Genomic DNA, 22,737 nt, shown 5'->3' with positions numbered 1-22,737 from the left:
TACGAGATCATGAGAAGGGTTCTTTGGAATCAGAGGCGGAATAACTATAGGCTGAGAAAGGACAAGTAGTAAATAATTAAATCGCCGATGACAAACCGGGAAAGTATCTCGTCTACGTGGTATATTTATCCAAATCAACATCCAATTAACCTTACGACAGAAAAGCCGTGAAGAACCTTGGAATATAGGTACCTATTTGGTGTAGGTACGTACTAGTAGTACTGGGGGTAGCACTGGAGGTACTTACAGCACTTGCAAGATGTTCGAGCTCGAAATTCGGGAGGCGGAGAAGGGGAGCGGGGTTAAGGTGAACTCTGTGGGGGAAGACCTTAACGGGCTAAGCGGGCCTAATAATCCTCTAACGTCCTCTAAAATCAATGGGGCTACGCTGGAATCACGGGCCTGAGCAGCAGAGCAGCAGAGCAGTTACCTCCCAAATGTGGGGGAACCATCAGCCCTTTTCGCATCGAATTACTCCGTAGCGCCGCCAAGACGGGGGTCCAACACCTAAGCCATCAACTAAAAATCTGCTCAAATTAATAACCTTCCTTTTTTATCTCCAACTTCACTGGTGCGCCACTCTAATGCTTGACCCATTCCATGACAATTCCCTGTCGTATTATTGGACCACGGCTACACGTTCCAGATGTTCATTCAGATGTTCATCTGTCCCTGACAGAAGCTTATCCCGGCCTTGTTTAGCTGCCGTCGATCTTCTCTCATCCCGTTACGCATCCGACTTGGCCTGCTCGATAGTTGTTGAACTTGCTTTATTTCACTTTGCTTGGCCGAGCTAGATTGGGTACCTTGTTTATTTACTCGAGATAGTGTTTTTTATGCCCTTCTCTAACCAGGTACCAAATATACCAAGTCGTATACCAGGTATCCTAATCTCAGGCTCAATGACTTGTCAAATCGCCTATCTTTTTTTTCATTTACTTTTCACTTTGCCTCCGCGAATTCAATATCGCCAGGATTATTGCTAGGCGCTTCTGGCTTGCAACCCTAAGCGTCTATCGTCTATTCTAACCAGTCGGCTCGCGTTTCACTCCTCTTCCCGGCTTTGAAACAATATATGAGCCTTCATTATAGGCAGCTGGCATAATCTGTGCTATACCCTTTTCTATACGAACCCTCTCCGGCACCGTCCTCCGTAATCCTGTCGGTGCTTTAGCCAGGTCCTTCGACTTTACCAGTAGTTGTAGTATGTTTGTCTTGCAGATCATGTCCTATCACGTACTCTTTCCCGGAAAACCGGGCGAGCGATTTGTGTCTTGGCTTCACAGATCCCACGACGTGATGCCATTTATTAGTCGCCTCAAATCCTCTTTTCTATAGCCCACTAGCCACGTCTCCCCAGGTCTTGGATGCTTGGCCAGCGACCTCAATATGCCGTCCTTCTCACGTATTGCGACTGCTGTTCTAGCAGCCGCTACCAGTAAGTCCAAGTCTTCTGCCTCCTCGATATGTGAGAATATATGCTAAATGCTCCCAGTTTTCGGGACTACTCTTGCTCAAGACCCAGTCAAATACACCGACCCAGACACGGGGATCGAGTTTGGCACATGGGCTCAGGGTGACCAGACGGTTGGTCTCGCACTACCCGAGGATGCCTTAAGTAAGGACGCCGATGAGTATATTGGTATACTGGTATGTAGATATAGCTAGGTACCTTGGCAGAACCATACTAACCTTCCCCTTAGAAATGCTCTACGGGTTGGTGTGGTATCTCCCATGGGGAGTCGGGACAGATGACGCAGGCCTTGCTGCTCATCGCTTGGCCGTATAAAGACCAAGTCCTCACATCTTTCCGATTCGCAACTGGGTACAACCTTCCCGGAGTTTATACCGGGAACGCAACCCTGACTCAGATCTCATCGAAGGTGACTGAAACTGGCTTCGAGGTTATTTACCGATGCCAGAACTGCTTCGCTTGGGATCAAGAGGGTTCCAGCGGTCACGTTGAAACCAGTAGTGGACTACTTGTCGTAGGACGAGCCTCGGCGGGGACTGTTCCTACTAACCCCGAGTGCCCTGCTGACATCAAATTTGTGCAACATGCAGCCTTCGGACAGTTTGGTGCTCCCTTGGAGGGTCTTACAAGTGCCAAGTACCCTGACTGGGCTGCATTGGCAACGAAGGACGTCCCTGGCGAATGCTCTCCTAGTGATCCCGGCAACCCACCACCGACGAGTCGTGCCTGTGCTAAGGAGATGGCCGGTCAATCGTTCGACTACATCGTGGTCGGTGCCGGAGCCGGCGGTATCCCCATAGCCGATCGATTAAGCGAGAAGGGTTACAGTGTTCTGTTGATTGAGAAGGGGCCGCCATCCTCGGGAAGATGGGGCGGAAATATGAAGCCGCTCTGGCTCGAGAAGACAGATCTCACGCGATTCGACGTTCCGGGTCTTTGCAACCAAATTTGGGTTGATTCGGATGGTGTCGCTTGCTTAGATACCGACCAAATGGCTGGATGTGTCCTCGGTGGAGGCACAGCTGTTAACGCCGGCTTGTGGTGGAGGGTAAGTTACCTTGATCATGGCTTTAAAGTTTAGATGTTGATACTCTTCAGGCAAACCCGAAGGATTGGGATGAGAACTTCCCTGCTGGATGGCACAACTCAGATCTTAAGACCGCCACAGACCGAGCATTCAAGCGCATTCCCGGAACCACAAGGCCCTCTCAGGATGGTGAACTATATATGCACCAGGGAGTCGACGTCATCTCCAGCGGTCTAGAGAAGGCGGGATGGAAGAATGTACCTGTCCCCAATGACGCCCCAACTCAGAAGAACCATACTTTTGGTGCTACAACATATATGTTCTCTAACGGTGAGAGAGGCGGTCCCATGGCTACTTACCTGGTTACCGCCGCCGAGCGTGATAACTTCGCGCTCTGGATGAACACTCCTGTTAGGAGAGCTCTTAGGACAGGCGGCCATATTACCGGAGTTGAGCTGGACTGTACTGTAGAAGGAGGCGGGTACGGTACCGTCAACGTTACCGCCAACACTGGACGCGTTATTGTTTCGGCTGGAACGTTCGGCTCGGCTAAGTTCCTTCTCAGGAGTATGTGATAATAGTGCAGTATTTATTCATACTCAGAACAACGTGCTAATCTTGTTAGGTGGTATTGGTCCGGCCGATCAACTGGATGTTGTTGCTTCTTCGGCTTCAGATGGTAAATCGTTCATTGGAAAAGAAGACTGGATTAACTTGCCAGTCGGCTATAATCTAATGGACCATGTCAACGTAAGTGAACCTCGGGGGATAAATGGATGAGCTTCTCTCTAATTCGGTTAAAAATAGACCGATACCTACTTCACCCACCCAGATGTCGTATTCTACGATTTCTACGAGGCATGGGACACGCCAATTCCCGCGGACAAGCAGAAGTACCTTGGTAAGCAAAACAATCTGTGATATTTCCTTGGACATTTATTTACCTTTTATAGCCAACCGTACCGGTATTCTGGCGCAAGCTGCTCCTAACATCGGGCCTGTGGTATGTGTACCTAGGTAATTGTGCCGTATTTTCGGAGTGTTTCTAATTGAACCGCTAGTTCTGGGACGAAATCGAAGGCGAGGATGGCGTAGTCCGTCAACTCCAATGGACGGCTCGTGTTGAAGGTTCCGAGCTGACGAACACCACCAGTATGTCTCCGCGCAATGGAAGTATGTAAGGAAACATAACTAATGTTGCACAGACACGATGATTATGAGTCAATATCTCGGAAGAGGTCAGACTTCTCGCGGTCGCATGACAATCAACGCCGGACTGAGCACGGTTGTCTCAACCCCGCCCTACCTCCGAGACCCGAATGATAAGGCAGCTGTTATTAAGGGTATTGAGAACCTGCGAAACGCTCTGAGCACCGTGAAGGATCTCGAGTTCCGACTCCCGGCCACAAACCAAACTACAACATCCTATGTTGACGCCATTGAGGTGACGTCCGCTAAGCGGCGCTCAAACCACTGGATGGGTCAGTATTACCAAGCTATTTTCATACTAATATTCGTGCTAATATGTAATAGGCACTGCTAAGTTAGGATTGGACGACGGCCGCGAGGAGAAGGGCACGTCTGTCGTTGACCTTAACACCAAGGTCTACGGTACCGACAACCTCTTCGTCGTTGACGGATCAATCTTCCCCGGTATGGTGACTGGAAACCCTTCAGCTATGATCGTGGCCGCGGCAGAATTCGCCGCCGAGAAGATCTCGGCTCTGTCGCCGAAGGCCCCTACAAAGGCGCCCCAGAACACCGGAGGACAGATCATTATCCTGCCATAGACTTAAGTAATCTTAGGATTAACGGCTATATACGCTAGGACAATATTCTTGTACATATGTTTCTACTTCCCGGGGCGTCTCTGAGACAGTCCTAAAATTATATATATACATATACGTGCGAATTCCCCATAGCAGGCCCATGGTATTGACGTGTGTAAAGTGAGCCGCTAGGTATACTTGAATTATAGTGGGGGTACCTAAATGTTATTATGAAAACAGGCTCTCGAAGAAGTTGGCGTCAAAGCCTTGGAATGTCCATTCATCCATATTTGCCGCAAGTTCAGGTAATGGATACGGGGCTGACGGATCTGGAGGCTCGAATTGCATGAAGGAGAAATTAGCATCTTCTCCGAGAGAGGTCAAAAAGCTCGGAGAGGCTTCGGGGGGTTGCTGTAAACTGGGGTCTATGGGGTTGTTATTAGGGTTATTATTCGTAAATATATTTTCGGATATGGTCGAGCTTCGAAGACGACTCCGTTCTGTATGTTTCTTGTTGCTGTAGCTAACTGGCGCTGGGGTGGTATCGGGACTATCCTGCTGGAACTGAGGTCGGTCTTGCTGTATCCGCCTGCTGACTGGGTTGATATTAATGGTTCCCAGATACGGAATCTCAAGGCGCACAGGAGCGTCAAGGCTACTTGAGCTGTCAGCCGTCACGTCGACATCCGTCAGGGGCAACAGGCGCGTGATTATGTCGGAGGTCTCGCGCGATAGCTTGTCGTCGTCTCTCTCTGCTACCTCCTGCAAGACATCTCGAACTGCGAGGACTAGTTTGCGGTCGGAACTGCGTTGGTAGCTTGTTTTGGGGTCGCGCGATCGCAGCTTTGGATCTAGGTAGCCTAGGAGTAGCGTCATGGAGGCTGTTAGCGCGCCGTAGTCTGTGTGCCGACAGGCTCCGGCTGCGTCGGTGAGATGGCGGAAGACGAGGTAGGCTTCAAGAACCTTGCGCGAGGCATGGAGGCATGTTGTCTTGCTGTAGTCCCAGCGGCGTTCTTTAGGGTCGCGGATACTGTTTAATGAGTTAATGATTGCCTCTCTAGCAAGGGGTCCAGTCGGCCCGATGAAGTAATATCAACTCCTGACGCAGGATAGCAAGGGAAAGGAATCCTCAGCGTTACATACAAATACGGTAAGTGAAGTAGGGTGAGCAGGTGGTAATGATTCATCTGCATCATTACATGCGTGTGGGCGTCTATCAGCTCTTTTGATGATGCGGTGGCTGTGTCGGGACGTTCTACCGGCTGCCACCACTCTGCGCTGACTAGTACCGAGGAGTTAGCTATTATTCCTTTAGGGCTCGAGGATGTCTCAAGAATGATGAAAAGGGAAAGGGGGGGAGATACTAGGGGTAGAAACTCCATACTAGAATTAGCAGCAACCTCGAGGCTGCGGTCGATAGCTTGTGTTGTGCGAAAGCTAGCATCCGTAGCTGCCGCTCCTTTTCCATTATAGCTCGCATTCCGCTTAATGATAGCGCCGCTGATGACACAGTGCAGTTTGCTAAGCCTATCTGATGGAAGTTCGGCGTCTATTCGCCCAGGGGTAGCAAAGGAATCGTCTTCGCTGGCGGCGGGAAGGCCGAGGAGTAGAGACAAGTAGCGATCAGAGAAGTTCATGCGATGCCATAACGCACTGCCTCGAGAGCGAGTTGCCGGGTCCGATCGCGGGTCGACCGACTTCAGTGGCTTATCGTCCGGCCATCTAGCCACACCCATGAGCTGGGCGACGGCGATGGCGCGCCGGAGGGCTAGCCAGGACTTACGCAAATTGCCCACGTTGGCACTAAGAAGATTAGCATTGTTAATAATAAGGTGCTTATTCCCATTCTATAGTATAACAAGACATGCCGGGGAAGCTGCTGAAAGATTAATAAGTGCTCCCAGGAAGAAGGGGGAGAGCTTACAACTAGACTTGGTCGACGAGGTTTTGACGCACTAGATAACCCACAGGGAGAGAGAGAAAACATGGCATATGTAGGGAACTTACTGATATAACGAAATTAGAGCGAGAATCTCGAGACCTTCAGCAGAGCCGACAAGGTCATCATTAGAAGCAACAAGGTCCGAAACTACATTGACATATCTGCCTACCTGAGCTCGGATCGGTTCTCTCGAGATGAGATTTTTCGGGAAGTTCTTGGTAGATATCCTCTGTATGCAGAGGATAAGCTGCATCAAGCGCTTCGCCAGCAAGGCAGGGTGGCTCGACACAGGCGGGACTTCCGAGACGGTAGATGGAGACTCATATAGGCCCTGATAGCCGTTGAAGTATGCTACGACGAATGCCGCACCGGGGCCCACCGCCAGTATAGCATCGATGTCGTGCTGGCATGGGAACGTCGCATGGAGGGTCTTCGATATCTGGGCATATTTGGCAGGGAGGGTGGGCACCAGCTCGGCCTGCGTTGATGCTGGGGTCGGCACGAAAGACGTCTGTATTAGAGCGCTAGACCCGCTGTCTCCTCGCAGAGCGTCGAAGATACCCATGACGGGGGGATGCTCGGCCGCAGACGGACGGAGCATATTGGGTGACGAATCTAGTTCGTCTTCGGCCGAGACGGAGGAAGTAAAGGGCTCGCCCGCTTGGCTAGGAGTATAAGAATGAGACGCAGTATGCTCCACGAGTCTCTCTAACAGACCCTCTACCCTACTCAGTCGCTGCGATAGCCCCTTATCTGAAGCTGGGGGCTGCTCGTCTGGAAACTCCTGGCTTAAGCAGGCCGTCCCCCGGACCTCACAGCCAGTGCAGATAGCAGCTGTAGCCGACGCATATTGGCAACGAGTCTTCCTCCTTCTACCTTTCCGATGGGAGTATGTTTAGCATCTATTTAGTACCCTTGTGCACCTAGCTGGAGAGAGACTTACATTCCCAACAACTCCGCGTCCCCTTCCGAATCTTTCTTCTTTTCGCACTGGAGTCGCCCCCACTCGAACTTCGCGTCGCGGGGTGAGACATTTGTATTTGACTTTGCGAGTAGGTGAAGGCCTAAGATTGGCCACGTTTTGTAGGTCTTTTCTGTTCCTCGTGAGTTCGAGTCGTGGGTATAGCACACCCTACTTAGGTACCTCCTAAGGTATCTATGCGCGGGAAGCTCCGTGACAACTCTACAAGAACTGCAATAAAGTAAAGAGAAAAGTTGTTTTACACACACACATAGAGTAGCATACTATAGAGAAAATACTAGATTAGTTCTTGGAAGACAGGTATTCTTCATTTTGCTGGCTACGAAGAGATGTCTATTTGGCCCTGAACTTGATGCCAAGAGGATTCGGCCGAATCTACGGACGAATTTGTCAGCGAGTCATTCATATGTTAGTATGTATGGAATGATTGCTAAGTAATTTGAGTTGAGCCGAGTGGCTCTAGGGAGGACTAGTGTATAGGCGTAGTTCTAAGATAGGAATGGGCATAAATAGCACGTGAATTAATGGTTCTTTTGAGTACCTAACCTAACTTAGATATTATACGTTATCTTGCCTTTTTCACCAATTTCTTAATATCTCTACTTACACGAATTACGTTTACGGAACGCAGCGAAGCATATTGCGTTGAATAAATAAGACTCTGAAAAATCGCACGATGGTAGACAACTACCTAGCTCCGGAGAGGAATGAGGAATGTTACTTGTGAATACGGGAAGCGGCATCTGTACCTTAGTGATGCAAGTCGTCTCTCGACCGCAAGAGACGAGACCAACTCTTGATCTGTCATCTGTCGGATACTTGCTTCTATGACCAGATCTCTCCGAAATCAGGCACTTCGACCAACATACTATCTGTTGACCGAAGCCTAACGTGTGTTTGCGTGAAACTATGGCGGCCAAGTGTTGGTGGCACCCGGCTCGACAACCGGCCAAAAGGTCTCCTGTAAGCTACCGGTTTATGGGCCACGAAATCTCCGTTGAGGGTAGTTGCAGAGCAAGGCACGATTCTAAGTTCTCAATTCTCCCTTCCTCGGTATGACTTATAAAAGAGGTCTATTCGATAAGTCTACACTGGCGACATAACACGTCCCAAGTTGCTGCACCTAGGCGCGCAACATGGCACGTGAAAGCATCTAACCGTCATATCTACCAGCGTATACGATATACAAAGTGTTGATGCCGAGGATGACGACTGAAAAGAGCAGGTCCAGTTTGGTCAATGGGAAGTCAGCGTGTACGACAAAGCGAATTCTAGCCCTCCGGCGATGAGCATCGAATGTGCTTTAGCTCGGCGGGATCGAACATCAGATGACGTGGCTGGGGCTTTGGTCGTCTCCCGGGTCGCACAGAGTTATAGAATCGGTTGTTGTCAGACGGTCCGTCCAATCGCACATGCTTCGGAGAAATTCCCTTGTGTTAGGTACCAGGACAGCCGCATTTGACGGGTGTTTAGGGACTCCTTAGTTCGTAGACGAGGCTACCTACCGCACCGATTTCTTTCCCCTATCTTCTGCCACGAGGATTGGCTTTCTTGATTCGCAGACGGAGTCTGACACCTTTCACTTGAGACTACCTAGACTATTTGTTTAGCTGGAACTTGAGTTCGATGTCAACACCCGTATATTATTGATGGCATATGGCTGAAACCGCCAAGAAAACTTGTTTTCAGCGCCGACTCTTCCGGTCTACATATGACATGAGGCCGCCCTTTAAATACGGACTTCGGGTTCATACTTTGAGCATCTGATGGATGCTTTCTTACGCAAGCAACTAAACCCTAGAGTTTAGTCACAGATGAAAAAGCCGGTAGCGAAGGCGAAGTCAAAACGTAGATGCAACAGCAGCCCATGGTCCCATATGAAACTGATAGCATCTCGATTCGGCTGTTCGCTTCGCAAGCAGCGGGTATTTGCAGCAGTGGAGAAGGGTTGAGATCCGCACAAGGGGTTTGGTCAACCGGGTCACGAGGCCAGCATTTGCATTATGAGGTAGTTAATAAGTAGGAAAAAAGGACTTGGGTCTTGGGTGTAAGTGGTGGGATGTAAGAGGTAGATGGACTTATAAATGGTATCAATGAGATAGCAGATAAGACGAAAGCTCACCTTTTCTTTTAATACCGCTGTTATCTCATATCACATGGATGTGATGTTAGAGGTACCTTGTATTGCCGCCTATGTAGCTGGATCCTAGCTACATGACCTATGTAGCTAGACTGGACCCTGCTGGGACCGCTGAACTTCCACTGAAACAACCAAAGGGTCTCTCCACTAGGCGTCTCAGTAGTTCCTAATACGACACAACCTCTAAACTCAAAAAGATCCCCAAACATGTAGTCTCAAATTCGAGTTTCGATCAAGCAAGCCATCTGAGTTTAAGAAAATTATAATTTTTGACAGTCCGATTACGTGTACTTTTAATAGTAATGCTTTTAGTCTAATTAGTTCCCACTGCAACGATCTTAGCTTGTCATTTGTATCAGATGAACAGATTGACATGCAATAGCCCCTACATATCTGCATGCCAGGTACACTTAGCTGCATACACTACTGCGTACATCAGGTATTTTGCAGTGCCTGATCTATATCAGTTGGTAAGTGGCTTGGGATTTTTCCACCCCGCTTAGGAAGGCCACCGTGCCATGTTGCTATGAGGTTGCTATGAGGTTGCTATGAGGTTGCTATGAGGTTGCTATGTTCGACTCTAAAGTAATAGCCAAAGCCTCATCGCTGGATAACATACAACCCCTAAACGCTATCGGTGAGCAGCGGTTTCGCCTTATGATGCTCGGTACATACCGACGGGATCGGAGGCTGAGTGCGTGTAGAATACCCCGTCGTCGGCCAAGCCGTAATCCGGTCTTGGATCGCGGCTCTCTGATCTTAGCGGCTGGCAACCTTTCAGCGTCAAACACCGCATAAAGGTTTCAGGCCCACGAGGGAGGGTCTCAGCTCGTCGATCATATCACAGTACTAAGCTGGGTACTGATCATATCATCTTTTCATTCACAATACGCGCCTATAATACATCTCTATTCTCATTTATATTTATATATTTATATATCTATGTACAATCATGTACATACGCACTGCACAGATTCGTTTATTGGCTCGGTCAGATCTACCTATTTAGAGTATTAGTGCATGCACGCGAGGGCCATCCCGGGAAAGCCCCGCCTTGACGACTTGATGCTATCATGGGTTTTACGTTTATAGCTTCACCTTGGTTGTGGCGTAGAGGCCATAGATAAATAATACGGGGTGGATGTTGCAACCCCTTGTGACAGACGCACTGAAAGAAAACTGCATTTCTAAAATATATTCATACGTAGACTCATCAAAGCTACAAACAGAGTTACTAATAGAGCAACGTAGACGAGGATTCATTCTATACTGGAAATGGTTACCTAGGTAGTTTATGCTTTTCTAGATTTCGCTCGGATTTTCTTTTATTCAGATATATATCTGACAATCTTACATCGTTTCGTCTATTCATCTCAGAGACAATATCGTCTTCGTTCATTTTGCACTACTGCACTATATGGTTAATCTTCAGCGAACTTGAGCATTTTCAGCATTCAATTCAAGGGTATCCTAGTCGGACTAGACCCTGCGAAGATCACGGAGAAGCGATTTCAAATGGAACGTTTGACGCCATGATCTACAACACATCGATCTGACACACGAGCGGCCTCCAAAACGACTTACACGTCGTTCCTAAACCCTAGAGAACTACCATCTGGCTTATCCCGTCCTGTAAGCCCCACATTCCCATACGGCTTTCGAAAAAAAAAAAAGATGCAGGCGAGATCCTTGACGACCATAGAGATTTCGAGAACTTACTCGTGATTCTACCATAGGGTATGCGGAACAACTTCACCAACTGACGGCGCATTGCATATATCGAGATATCCACGTAAGCCCATAGAGTTAGTAACTTTGCTCTAGAATAATACCCTTTCATCCTATAGTGATCGTCTGTTAGCCATGTCAACCATGACAAGCGTCTTCTTGCCTAGCTTATTCGTCTATTAACACATCAACAGCTTCTGATCGGCCTCCGCCTCGGACTCAGGACAAGCTTTCGTTCTAGCCTCCTAACGACTTGAGCCCAAACTCGGAGACAAGCATCTGTTTCTTTTTCGGATACCCCAAGTTACACCACTCCTAAGAGGTTATCATATGTATTCATCTACTCCCCTATGTCCCACACAGCAGTGGCACAGCCTTGCTCCTCTCTTGCTAGAACGGACATATCACCCGTGAACATACCACCCGTGAATGTCGTCCTAACTTCGCTCTGGTATCTCTATCCGGCTCCCCTGCGTCCCCCCCACCTCGGTAGCACCTGTTCCTCTCTCGTTTCTGACACCTCCAAGGTGACCACACTTCTTATCCGTATTTGACCTTGAGGGTTCCTAGACCGGCCGAGGAAGGAGGCTCTTAACATATCTATTACTGACTCTTAACTAACTACCGAGAATAAATATTATGAAGAGCAAATCGGGCCTGCAACTAGTTTGACGTTTCAGACAAGCTCCATCGAATAGCAGGGGGTTTAATTGTACTCTTGTCGCTTTTTTTTCTTCGGTTCCCCCATAATCCGACTCCCTTTACTAGGAGAATATTCGTCTTAGTGGCCACGCAAGCAAGGTACACACTACACACCACCCTGCCTTCTTTCTTCGAACGCAAAGTCGCATCCATCGTTTCAATCATTTACAGCTCATCAGTTTCTTTTAGCGTCGATCCGTGTCGATAACTCTATTACTCCTACTAGATCCTGGTTACACCTTCCCCGGACAACAAAAGCTTAGGATCCCCCACATCGTACACATCTACACATCTACACATCGTACACATCGTACACAGTCTATCTAAATTCGGTCAGGTCACTTGCTCTTACCTTCCTACAATTATATGGCAAGAAGGAGAAACCTACTCATACGTTTTCGTGACATCATCTCCTCTTTACGCCAGAGGAAAGGAGGAAAGGAAATCACCACCGTGTTGCTGTACGGGACCAACACAGTCAGGCATATCAGGCACCTTCCCACCAAGCCCGCGTATAGGTTAGGTTGCTACTTTAGCAGCGTATAAGGCGTGAGGAAGGCTGTTGCTCGCCTTGTTAATGGGGTGCTTCGATTCCTAGATGTTAAAATCCCTTTGGGTATACGATATTTTCGTGGGAATGGCGGATGACGACGAGTTGCGGATTCCAGCTACACGAACAGCGCATTTTATATATGTCGTTTTAGGGCGAAGCTCAATTAACATACGCACGGCTTCAACCAAGAGCTGGCCTCGTATTAACTCAAATTGCTGGACGACTATCCAAACGGGCTGGGAATTATTGTCGGGGTTCTTGTGGTTCACTTTATAATTACCAGCAGGGCTGGCAACAAGTCCCTCTATAACTTCTCGACATAGCGTTATCTACGGTTCAACTTCGTGGACTGGAGCCAGGACATCAGAGCAGGCTATATTTTGAGCTGGCATTCTTGGCTGCTTGCAGTATGGATGTTACCTCATTGCTGAACTCATCCTCATTGGTACAAGGAGAAACAGCTACAAATAAGGATGGGCGGGACGATGGGCGGGACGATGAGCGGGACATCGTGGACCATGGCACCAGCTCGATGCCGTCGACGACGGAGGCGACAGAGACGACAGAGACGACGGCAGGCCATCCATCCTCTCCGCGTACTCCAGCCCAAGAGAAGGCCCCTGCGCACGAAACGAAGTTACCACGTCGAAGTAGGACACCATGGAACGCCGATGGATACGCCCTCCCGCCAATAGACACCAAATCGACTCGGGCGACAGTACATTCAACATCAAATACTACATCGCCTGCAGGATCCGGTAGTCCTAGATCGCCACGACACAAGTTCTCCGAGAGTTATAGTAGCCTCTCCTCCTCGTCGACTCTATCATCCCACTCGAGGATTTCATCTATGTCTACGGTTGGTGGAGTCCAACACACTCAATTCGACCGTGCCGAGCTTACGATTCCTAAGACATGGTCTCCAGGTACGAACCAGAAACCAGCAAGTGAAGCAATCATTTCCCCGCCTTCGATTCGTACGGAAGCACCAGTCATAAGTCCAATACGATCTAGCTCACCATCCGATACCATGTTAATGCCGAGGGGCTGTGTGAGTGCAAATCGGACTGATAGACAAGACGCAACCATGTGAGTATGCATTCTTTTCTTTTCTTTTATTTTTCAAACTTTTTTTTTTTCAATAGCCATTCAAGACAAGTTACTTTAAGTTTTAAGTTATTCTTTATTGGTCTATTGGTCAGACGGAAATCGTCAAACCGATCACCGAGTCAAGTGTCATGGGTCAAATTCAGGGGTTTAATCACCAGTCACTTTTAGTTTGTGCAACGATTTGCCGGTCCTGCACCTAGTCCTACACATACAAGCTTATCCACCTTCAAAACCCTCATTATCATACCCAATTAGACCTACTATGCCCTTTAGTTCATCTCAAGTGCTAAGTTTCTTAACTTAAACCACCTTTATTCATACCATCACGTAATCTCAACATGATGGTGTTTGACCATCTGTCGAGATACCACATGTTCTCTTTTCCTAAGGTCTTGTTAATCACATCTCCTTCAGATTTATATATAAGCCAAGGGCTTATTGTCTAGCCTTGGTCACATCTAGTATTTATTTTCTATCTACTAACGCTACCTTAGTACCAAAGACACTAAGCCTGATCTGAATCGTCTCGCCCCTATTGATTTTTCCAAAGTGCACAAGAGGGCTATCTCCGCCCCTGATTTCAATGTCACGGAAGGGATTGATCGAACCGTTCCTCCGCTCTCTGTTGCGCTCCAGTCTGTTGCGCTCCAGCGTCCTCTATCGCCTCCGCATCGTGTTGAACTTCGCCCCTACAATCGACCGGTCTACGGCATGGAGGCGAGGCCCCCTCCACCAGCCTTCGCTAATCATCTTTCCCAGGATGGAAGTCCTGTCTGTATGTATCAGCAGGATTGCGAGACGGGATCTTCACTCCGCAAAGCCATTTCGCACATCTTCGGACGGAATAAGACGTGCACCAGAAACATACCTCCGAAAGTTTGGGTTCACTACTGTCGCAAACATTACCAACGAAGTCGTTATCGTAATGGTCCAGAGTGGGCTGACACCCAATGTGAGTTGGTACAGAAACAGATCCGCCGTGTTCAGGAATGGAGTGACGAAAATAGGCGAATTGGACAGCCGGGAGTAATCAAGGATTGGTCATTGTCCATGAGGAAAAGAGAGCAGGCTCGTATCCAGGAAAAATCCGCTAGGAAGCGTTCTCATCGTGAAGATAGCGAAGACGAAGAAGACGATATACCGGACAGCGCTGTCATGAACGGTACTGCCGTGCCTGATTGGCTACGTGACCGGTGTGGCAGTGGGTATACCACGGCCGAGATTGAAGAAATTGTTGCTCGCATGAGGAATGAGATAAGAGAGGCCCAGAGTACTCAGATTCCCGACATAGAGATTCTCCCAAACATCTCCATGGAGACCCCGAATGACACGAAACCTAAGACGATAACGAGGCAGAGAGGTAGCCCTGGCAGCAGTCAAATCCATAAACGCTCTCAGTCAGTTGGCGTCGCTCTTCGGCCCGAGCCGCGCATGATGATACGTCGCGTAAGCCAACCCGCGTATGTCCGACACGAAGAAGATGTGCACCTACATCCTAGTGATAAGCGTCGGCGTATATCAGGCACATCTCTATACAATGCTCCTCATACATTCATGAACTCAAGGCTACCCGAGCATCCTACCCCCATCCATCCTCTTTCCCATCGCCAAGGCTTTGGCAATATCCAAGAAAGCCGTGCCGAGGAGCCATATTACCGCCATGATACCGCCAGAGCCCCAGAATACGGCTACAATCGTTGGCCTAATCTAGGTCCTCAGCGGAATCAAGTTCAGCCAATGGGCGCAGCACCGGGAATTAGCAACCACCAGCGGTCTTTTTCCGAAGCCGCCAGCGCCCATCCCGGCTTTACTTTCCGGACTCCTTTCAACCACGCTCCAATGCTAGGAGCCTATTACACAGATCCGGCATCTTACGGTAGAGGCATGATACCTCCGGCGCAATTTCAACCAACCCCTATGATTCCTAACTATTATGATGGTCGGCCAGTACCGAACCAACGAGGCCCTGGTTTCTATCCACCCCCTTTGTCAACTTCGGGGCCAGGTCACCCTCCCCTCGACCCCAGTTATAGACACATACGTCACCAGAGCACACCATCAGTTAGCCATACCAATACTCCCCAGGGGCCTATCGGTAGATACGAGCATCCTACTAGTATCCATCCGCAAGCCCCACACGAGCAATTCTCTCCATATCATCACCGCCAACATTCCTACGCGCAACCTCACCAGAATCCTCCTCGCCCTGCAGTCCAAGAATCCGACCGGGATAGAGAAAATTTCAGCGAGCGTCGCTAGCCAAGGCTTTTATACTTTCATCATGTACTAATAATACCCGAAGACCCCGTCCCGGGTCAGCATCTTTCACTGCATTTTCCGCGCCTTGCGTTTTCACCTTGTCCTTGCGGATGACATCCGTTTACTCGACTAAAAGAAACAAAAAAACACCTACGTTATAGAAGGAACGGCCTAAAGTCTTAGACTCGATACCCCCTCTTTCGACCATTTTACAGAATACGACTGGAGGCATGGAACCAAACAACACGAAGTGGGCTAGGTGCCCTGTATGAGCCTATGATTTACAGCGATATCGTTTCTTCAGGTTTGCTTCTGAAAAGCACGATTATATTACGGGAGATGAAATAAATCTCCATTAATGGGGTTGAGCCGTAGGTAGTAGCGTATCACAGGAACTACTCGGGATCGGCTCGGTAAAATATGATGCCCAGGCGTATCAGGCTGGGTGTCCCCTGTTAGCTATGCCGTTTGTGCCTATGGTCCGCGGCTAACAGCGATGAGGTTGTCTTTGTACCCATAGACGGGTAGACACTGAGGGTGTGCTTAGAGAGTCAAACCTTCGTTTACGAATGCGATGAATTGCTTAAGACATTGTGTTCGACAATAGTAGTAGAAATAATAAATGGATATTCCGTTGCCCCTTCATATAAAGTATCTTGTCACTATTAAAGCATCAGTGCGCTTGGACAAGCCAGTTGAAAGGTAACAAATGGTAGTTTAATAAATCGGAGCTCTTTTGGGAGTGAGTGTGATGTTACGAACCCCATGGCTCTTCTGATTGGTCTATTTTTGCAAAATCTTCCCAATCAGGAAAGCCACCAAAAAATGGGTGGTCGTAACATTGCAGTAACACAAAAATTACCCAGAAAAATTGATATAATATATAAAATAATATAAAAAAGTAAATTGATTATATTTTAAATATAATATTAACCGCTCACGTCAACACGTTTGCTTCAGTATAGTATATATGGAAACGTATTCATATCTGTACGATAATAGGTATCACGATCCCCCACGTTGCCGGGTCCTTCAGTAGCGGAATGATGGAAAAGAATAAAGGGATTTCGTGCTCTCACTCCTTTCCCCCTTATAAGTAGGAGGGCTGCAACGGGTTTAAATTTGTCTGAGCGGCAGTTGATAAACTTTGAACGTCTGAACTAATCCTATCGTTGAAACCGTAAAGATTCTTGAGTTCCAGGCTAGTTAGGTTAAAATTATGACCTTTTGCTATTGTTTAAAGGATTATCTATCTCCGTTGCCATCCAGAGTTGCTAAGAGACGAGGCTAAGTTGCTGTATCCAGGCCAACGGAGTCAAACTATGACCACATATGTGCACAGTCGATTTAGCATATAAAAATGAAGGAACGAATGAGGTATGTATTCCATAGTCATGAATATAAACATGGCTTTGTTCTTTCCTAGGAAAATATAAGCACAACTGGGGACCGACCGGCAAACACTCTGAGGTGGGTGCCTACATAATCGCTCTACAAATATCTTCCCCTCGCAGGTAACTGACAAGATTGATAAGCATATGTTCTTGCCTCGGGTGCATTGTCTTGTTTAACGGCTTGACGCAGGTTTCAGATCAGTCTCTAGTATTTATCGCACGGCCACAAGTTCGACGGGTTACTTAAAGAACTCGACATCGCATCAGTGCTGCTTCTGTACCGTTCGAGCAACACAAATTCAGAGACATTGCAACAAGATTGGAAGAACCCAGTTGCTTTATGTCGGAGACATGCCCGGAAGGCATATAGCAAACGGGGCTAACCCCAAGGACTCCCTATCCGCGTTTGTATTCGATGTCGACGGCGTGTTTATTAGGGGCGAGAAGGTGATCCCAGGAGCTCGCGAAACTATTCGGCTGCTGCAGAGACGCAACGACCCTTTCATCTTCCTAACGAATGGCGGCGGACACACGGAGCAAACACGAGTTGAGAAGCTGGGTCAGCGGCTGGGTCTCACCCTCGACGCGAAACAGTTCGTACAGTCGCATACCCCTTACTACGACCTCGTGTCCGAGTATGGCGACAAGACAGTTCTAGTCCTTGGGGCCCATGGAGATCAGATTCGAGATCTAGCCCATAAATACGGCTTCAAAAAGGTGCTCACGTCATCTGATATCATGGCCGAGCGTCCACTCATCCACCCGTTCCCGGAAATGACTAAGGCTCACCACGAAAAGTACGGGCGCAATAACAACGTACTGGACACCACGCCGATATCAGCCATCATGTTCTGGTCTTCGTCGCGTGACTTGGGCCTAGACTTACAGATCATCACCGATCTTCTGCTATCGGCCGGCGGCTTTATCGGCACGAAATCGCCCAAGAACGGCGATCCTTCTCTGCCTAACAACGGGTACCAGCAGGACAACCAGCCCAAGCTATTCTTCTGCAACCCGGATTTCCTATGGAGCACCGAGTACCACGAGCCCCGGCTCGCGCAAGGCGCGGCGCTGGCGGCGCTCAAGGGCATCTGGGCGGAGATGACGGGCGGAGCAGGCGAGCTGCTGTACACAAGCATCGGCAAGCCGACGGAGACCACGTACGTCTACGCGGAGAAGGTGCTGCGAGAGTACGCCAAGAAGTTGAATCCCTCCCGCGAGATCGGCACGGTATACATGATCGGCGATAACCCGCGGAGCGATATCGCCGGCGCGAAGAACTTCGAGTCCCGGTGCGGATATAAGTGGAAGAGCGTGCTTGTTGAGACGGGCGTCCATGTTCCTGGCTCGGTGCCTGCGCATCAGCCCGATCACACGGCGGCGAATGTTAAGGAAGCGGTGGAGTGGGCGCTGAGGAAGGAGAAGCTTGCTAATGGGGCTGAGTGAGGGCTATCGGCACGGCATTTCAGGACGGTGGTCTGGAGTTATTACCGGAGTTACGGTCCTACATAGGCATGCATTTGGGGTTTCTTTTTAGGTCTCCATTTCGGAACCGAGCGGCATTTACCCTAGGCATATGGGAGGGCGACCTGATGTTCCTTTCTTAGGTAAATGCTTTCGTTTGGGACTCCGATGGGCGTAGGGCAGCCGATACTATCTAGACCAGGTCCATTTTTCGTATTTTCCTCTGCTTGCTTGTTACATAGGCGAAGGACACGAACTTGGACCGCGCGGTCTTTGGTACTAGAGATTTTCGTACACGATGTAATGAGACATAGTCTTTCTGAGAATTGATTTTTCTTCTTCTTCTTATATATATGAGGGTGCGGTCGGTCTTTAAGTCTAGATCTTATTGCTATGAATATCTTGTTGTTGACTGAAGGTTGAAAATCAGTAGGCATGAGGGAAGAGCTTAACTACCTATCAACAAAGACTACCTTCTAGCAACTTCGACCTACGGAAGCCCCTCGGGAAATTTGAGTATGTACGATGGTTCATGAATGTTTGGCATTTTTCAACAGGATCCACATTTTGATATTCATGTGTAATAGAAATAGAACTACAAGTCGTCGGCTAGTGCCGTGAACATGTATGTATGTATGCTTAATGGTACGATGTTATGTATGTAGGTATGTATAAGCCGGGGGGACCTGGGACGAGTTCGAAAATAGAAGTTCGGTGTCACAATGCTACCTAACGATATATCATTTACACAAAAAACTACAAGCCTAACCACCCAGTGCCATGGGCCTGTCTACGTGTAGTCTTCCTTTGTTCGCAATGCCTTGGGGTGGTCTTGGGGTCTTATACATTCTCAGCAACTCTGTATGGAATTGCTCTGGGCTATGGTTAAAAAGATGTATAGGTACCGTAGCAGCCCCTTCAACGAGAATTACCAAGCATGATATATCCCCAAATGTGCCACAAATGTAAGTCTCCTGCTGTACCAATGGCTTGCTGGGAGACAAGAATACTAATAAATATTTCCAACTCAGCTTCCTAGGTATTTTCGTACGACGTGTCTGTGGCCACATAATCATTAATGTAAGTAGCAATTGAAAAAGCGGTCAAATTGCCGATCTGGGAGCTCATGCTATAAACTGGAACGGTCTATGTGCTGTTGGAATATCAAGAGGTGAACTCAATGGCCTTAGAATAAATAGTAATTGTGAGAATTATCTTGAAGATAACCTTGTGGTATTATACTCACAATAATTAGGTAGCTTTACTACACGATATGGTTAAGCTGTTGACTATGCTATTGTTATAGCTTTCATGATAATAGGTACCTAATTATCTCGACCGAATGAAGTTTAGGACTAGTGAAGAAAATAGAGATAGTTGTGCCCTAAGCAAGGTAGTCCCTGCTATTGAGCTACTTTTCAAGCTATAAAAGTAAGTTGAACGATTTAGGTATAACACTGTAAACGTCAGTATCAAGTTTACAGTGATTTGTATATAGATTGATAAGATTAATCAAACCATGTGACGGTCGAGGACGTACATAAGTTAAAGGATATGACGATATGACATGTGTGCGTTGAAGCTTAAAGAGGGGCAAGGGGGCGTGACAGGGGGAGAGGCTAGGCTGGGCTGATGGTGACAAGGCAGGCAAGGGCGGTGAATGATTAAGCTTGCAGATAATTATGGGCGTTTTACTGAATTTAATCCAACCATGCCTTGCGCCATTGCCCGAGTTAATGAGTGATGGGATGTACATGCATGATGTACACGCGACCTTTTTTAGTAGCACATGCCGTTTTTTGTCCGATTAAGAAGACCGATTAAGAAAATGACATGTAGGGTCGTTGTCTGTCCAGCCAGCGCATTCAGTGACATTTCGATAATTTTGATGATTTATATTTATTTTTGTCTTAGTTTCTTTGGAGGAACTTTCTCTAAACCTATCTCTTTTTTTTCTCGGCAACGTGCAAGAAGAAAACCGTCAGGGTGAAACAAAGTTGGCAGATAGCTGTAGGTACCTAAGGTTGCAGGGTTAGTATTTGCGAACGATTCAGCCACGTGCAGATAAGCGATAAGGCAGCTGGCAGGTGCAGTTTGTCAAGTGCAAAAACCTCGGGGGGTAAGAACGGTTTAGTACCTAGCTCGATTAGGGCCACCTTGATCAAAAATTCAAAAAAAAAAAAACCTTGGTTTGGAAACTTGCCCGGCTAGGGAAGAACAAGACAAGCTGAGCCCCTCTTCTCGACGCGACGACTCTCTATTAGCCATACATAATCATATCGCCAATGACCTCGCAAATTTAAACATCTCGGTATTGACGCGCTCGGGCGAGATATTCAATCACTATCCTCCTTCACGGACGTTCACGGCATCCTCCGAAGACGAACCGAACACATTACAACAGCCCTGGCTGAAAGCCTCGCTACCTCGGCGCGGCAGCAGCCACTACCATCGCGCCCATGTGGTGGTTTTTTCGCATCGTCTCCAGCTCCGTCTTCCTGTTGACCATCGTACTATCCATACCCATCTCCTTCGATGTAGGCGGACGTGACAGCGGCTTGGCCTACAGCCTGTCGCTCTTCGGTTTCTACCTGGTATACAGCGCTGTCAAGCTTGCCACCCCCGAAAACTCGCGCATAGGCTGGGTTGTCTCCAGGTTTCTTCAGTCTTCTCAGTGGATTGTGATTCCGACCCTCTTGATATGGTCTCTGCACAATTTTGCTGTTGATGCTAACAGCACCGACTGGGTATCGAGAACAATCGGTGGGTTTGGTGGTCAAAAGCCTACTGCTACCTGGACCGATTGGATCTTCGGCAATGGCGGGTTTGTTGAATCCGTAACTCTTGGTACTTGGGATAAGATGTTGTGTTACTCAAGCCCCGTCTTCCAACTTGCCGAAGGCTTCTGTACGCTGTTGGTTATCCAAGCCGCAGGTCAAATTTCGAGATGGCTTGTAAACCGTGGAAGAAGCGATACTTGGGTTGTGAGTAGTCTCTTTTGTTATTTTCACTCTTTACCTAGCTCTAGCTGCTAACTTATATTAGCTTATTCTCCTGATCCTATCCGCTTCCATCATTGCCAGTGCCGTCTACTTCCTATGGCGGGTCGCTTTATTCCCATCTATCAGCAATATCGATGCCACCCTCATCGGCGTGACTGTTACCTCTGCAGTTTTCCTGTGTGCGATAGGAATTCTTTCCGGCCGCGGTAATCCCGTTGAGTCGTCTTTACTATTCGCCTACATCGTTCTATGCGTCTATCAGATATTCACCGACTATGTTCAGTCACCGGAGGCCCAGGCTGCCGCTGCAGAGCAAGCTGCAAATCAACCAGAGTTTCCGCCCCTGCCACCCATCATTATGGCGAGCTACTCGACTCTCGTTCATCTCTTTAATTTGTTACCCGAAGCTGTATACTCCTCCCTAAGCTTCCTCCACGCCGCATTCCAGACCATTGCACCTTCGGTCATGATTTCTCTAACTTACCGACTGATCGTATTTTACTGCGCGACTCGTATTATTCCAGCAGTACGAGAATCAGGCGCGCGTGCGCTTCTAGAGGAGCCTTCTTTAGATGATTCAGATGAGGCGAATCGCATTTTAGGCTTCCTCTCGTGGTTCTCGCCTTCTATCCTTATCTCCGTCTATACAAGTCTTCTACTTCAACATTTTTCTGCCAGCGGTGGTGAAGAAGGCTGGACACTCCGACACGGTGATTCGGGAGGCAATACTTGGCGTTGGGTTAATGTTGCCGCTACAATGAGTCTCTATGCTATCGAGTTATATCTAGGTAGTGATGACTCGGACAGCGGTTTAGTCAACCATTGGAAGACGGACTAGACAAGGTTGTCTATTAATTCCGAAGTTAGTAAGGTTGAGATATTTTGGCCTGTGGTATGAAGCAGATCCGAAAGACAGGTCACAGGTCGCAGAAACGTCATTAGCAGGAAAGTGGCATATGTGTTTTGACCTTAGTCGATCATCGTTGCGATCGATATTTGGCAGCAAGCATTGGGCAGGGCAGGTCGTCGGCTTGGGAAATGTAGGTTCACAGCACTTGGCGTTGGGGGGCATTAGGGACAGTATACCATTCCATTGAATTCGACCATGTTTTATTTGTTGCAATGAAGCAGCACTCACGCCTGATTCGTAAGCCAGGTGCATTTTGCATCTGCGGGGAGTTTTGATCCATT

The 22,737-nt window shown here is 48.2% G+C and overlaps 5 protein-coding genes across 5 annotated transcripts; 4 read left to right on the top strand and 1 right to left on the bottom strand.

The window, feature by feature from the left end:
- Positions 1-1,093: 1,093 nt before the first annotated feature.
- Positions 1,094-4,395, top strand: F4817DRAFT_284720 (uncharacterized protein). Its single transcript, XM_049299583.1, has 10 exons — positions 1,094-1,438; positions 1,496-1,650; positions 1,704-2,522; positions 2,573-3,068; positions 3,127-3,251; positions 3,309-3,402; positions 3,455-3,504; positions 3,563-3,653; positions 3,707-3,982; positions 4,035-4,395. Exons 1-10 carry the CDS (start codon positions 1,390-1,392, stop codon positions 4,289-4,291), a joined length of 2,412 nt encoding a protein of 803 aa, XP_049162004.1. The 5' UTR covers positions 1,094-1,389; the 3' UTR covers positions 4,292-4,395.
- A 103-nt stretch (positions 4,396-4,498) lies between these two features.
- F4817DRAFT_313127 (uncharacterized protein) lies at positions 4,499-7,246 on the bottom strand (the record flags this gene model as incomplete). Its single annotated transcript, XM_049300210.1, has 5 exons — positions 4,499-5,300; positions 5,414-5,552; positions 5,655-6,073; positions 6,278-7,088; positions 7,156-7,246. 5 exons carry the CDS (start codon positions 7,244-7,246, stop codon positions 4,499-4,501), a joined length of 2,262 nt encoding a protein of 753 aa, XP_049162003.1.
- A 5,272-nt stretch (positions 7,247-12,518) lies between these two features.
- On the top strand, positions 12,519-16,366 carry F4817DRAFT_369088 (uncharacterized protein). Its single transcript, XM_049307312.1, has 2 exons — positions 12,519-13,406; positions 13,922-16,366. Exons 1-2 carry the CDS (start codon positions 12,727-12,729, stop codon positions 15,684-15,686), a joined length of 2,445 nt encoding a protein of 814 aa, XP_049162002.1. The 5' UTR covers positions 12,519-12,726; the 3' UTR covers positions 15,687-16,366.
- Positions 16,367-17,431: 1,065 nt separating this feature from the next.
- Positions 17,432-18,612, top strand: F4817DRAFT_369084 (HAD-superfamily hydrolase; the record flags this gene model as incomplete). Its single annotated transcript, XM_049307311.1, has 1 exon — positions 17,432-18,612. The coding sequence occupies one exon, from the start codon at positions 17,432-17,434 to the stop codon at positions 18,524-18,526; it is 1,095 nt and encodes a 364-aa protein (XP_049162001.1). The 3' UTR covers positions 18,527-18,612.
- A 2,157-nt stretch (positions 18,613-20,769) lies between these two features.
- Positions 20,770-22,488, top strand: F4817DRAFT_284522 (ICE2-domain-containing protein). The gene is made up of 2 exons (XM_049299581.1): positions 20,770-21,528; positions 21,590-22,488. The coding sequence occupies exons 1-2, from the start codon at positions 21,004-21,006 to the stop codon at positions 22,382-22,384; spliced, it is 1,320 nt and encodes a 439-aa protein (XP_049162000.1). The 5' UTR covers positions 20,770-21,003; the 3' UTR covers positions 22,385-22,488.
- The last annotated feature ends 249 nt before the right edge of the window (positions 22,489-22,737 follow it).

Source organism: Daldinia loculata (assembly GCF_022478755.1).
Source record: "Daldinia loculata strain CBS 113971 unplaced genomic scaffold F4817scaffold_8, whole genome shotgun sequence".
Taxonomy (NCBI): Eukaryota; Fungi; Ascomycota; class Sordariomycetes; order Xylariales; family Hypoxylaceae; genus Daldinia; species Daldinia loculata.
This window is presented reverse-complemented; position numbering and strand designations above follow the sequence as displayed.

Excerpts from the sequence above, each read along its gene's own strand:
- F4817DRAFT_284720 (XM_049299583.1), top strand. The coding sequence starts at position 1,390 with ATGCCGTCCTTCTCACGTATTGCGACTGCTGTTCTAGCAGCCGCTACC. Across the intron at positions 3,403-3,454 it reads GGACAAGCAGAAGTACCTTG|CCAACCGTACCGGTATTCTG; the intron begins GTAAGCAAAACA and ends TACCTTTTATAG. Across the intron at positions 3,505-3,562 it reads CTCCTAACATCGGGCCTGTG|TTCTGGGACGAAATCGAAGG; the intron begins GTATGTGTACCT and ends TTGAACCGCTAG.
- F4817DRAFT_369088 (XM_049307312.1), top strand. The coding sequence starts at position 12,727 with ATGGATGTTACCTCATTGCTGAACTCATCCTCATTGGTACAAGGAGAA. Across the intron at positions 13,407-13,921 it reads GATAGACAAGACGCAACCAT|TACCAAAGACACTAAGCCTG; the intron begins GTGAGTATGCAT and ends ACGCTACCTTAG.
- F4817DRAFT_284522 (XM_049299581.1), top strand. The coding sequence starts at position 21,004 with ATGTGGTGGTTTTTTCGCATCGTCTCCAGCTCCGTCTTCCTGTTGACC. Across the intron at positions 21,529-21,589 it reads GAAGAAGCGATACTTGGGTT|CTTATTCTCCTGATCCTATC; the intron begins GTGAGTAGTCTC and ends AACTTATATTAG.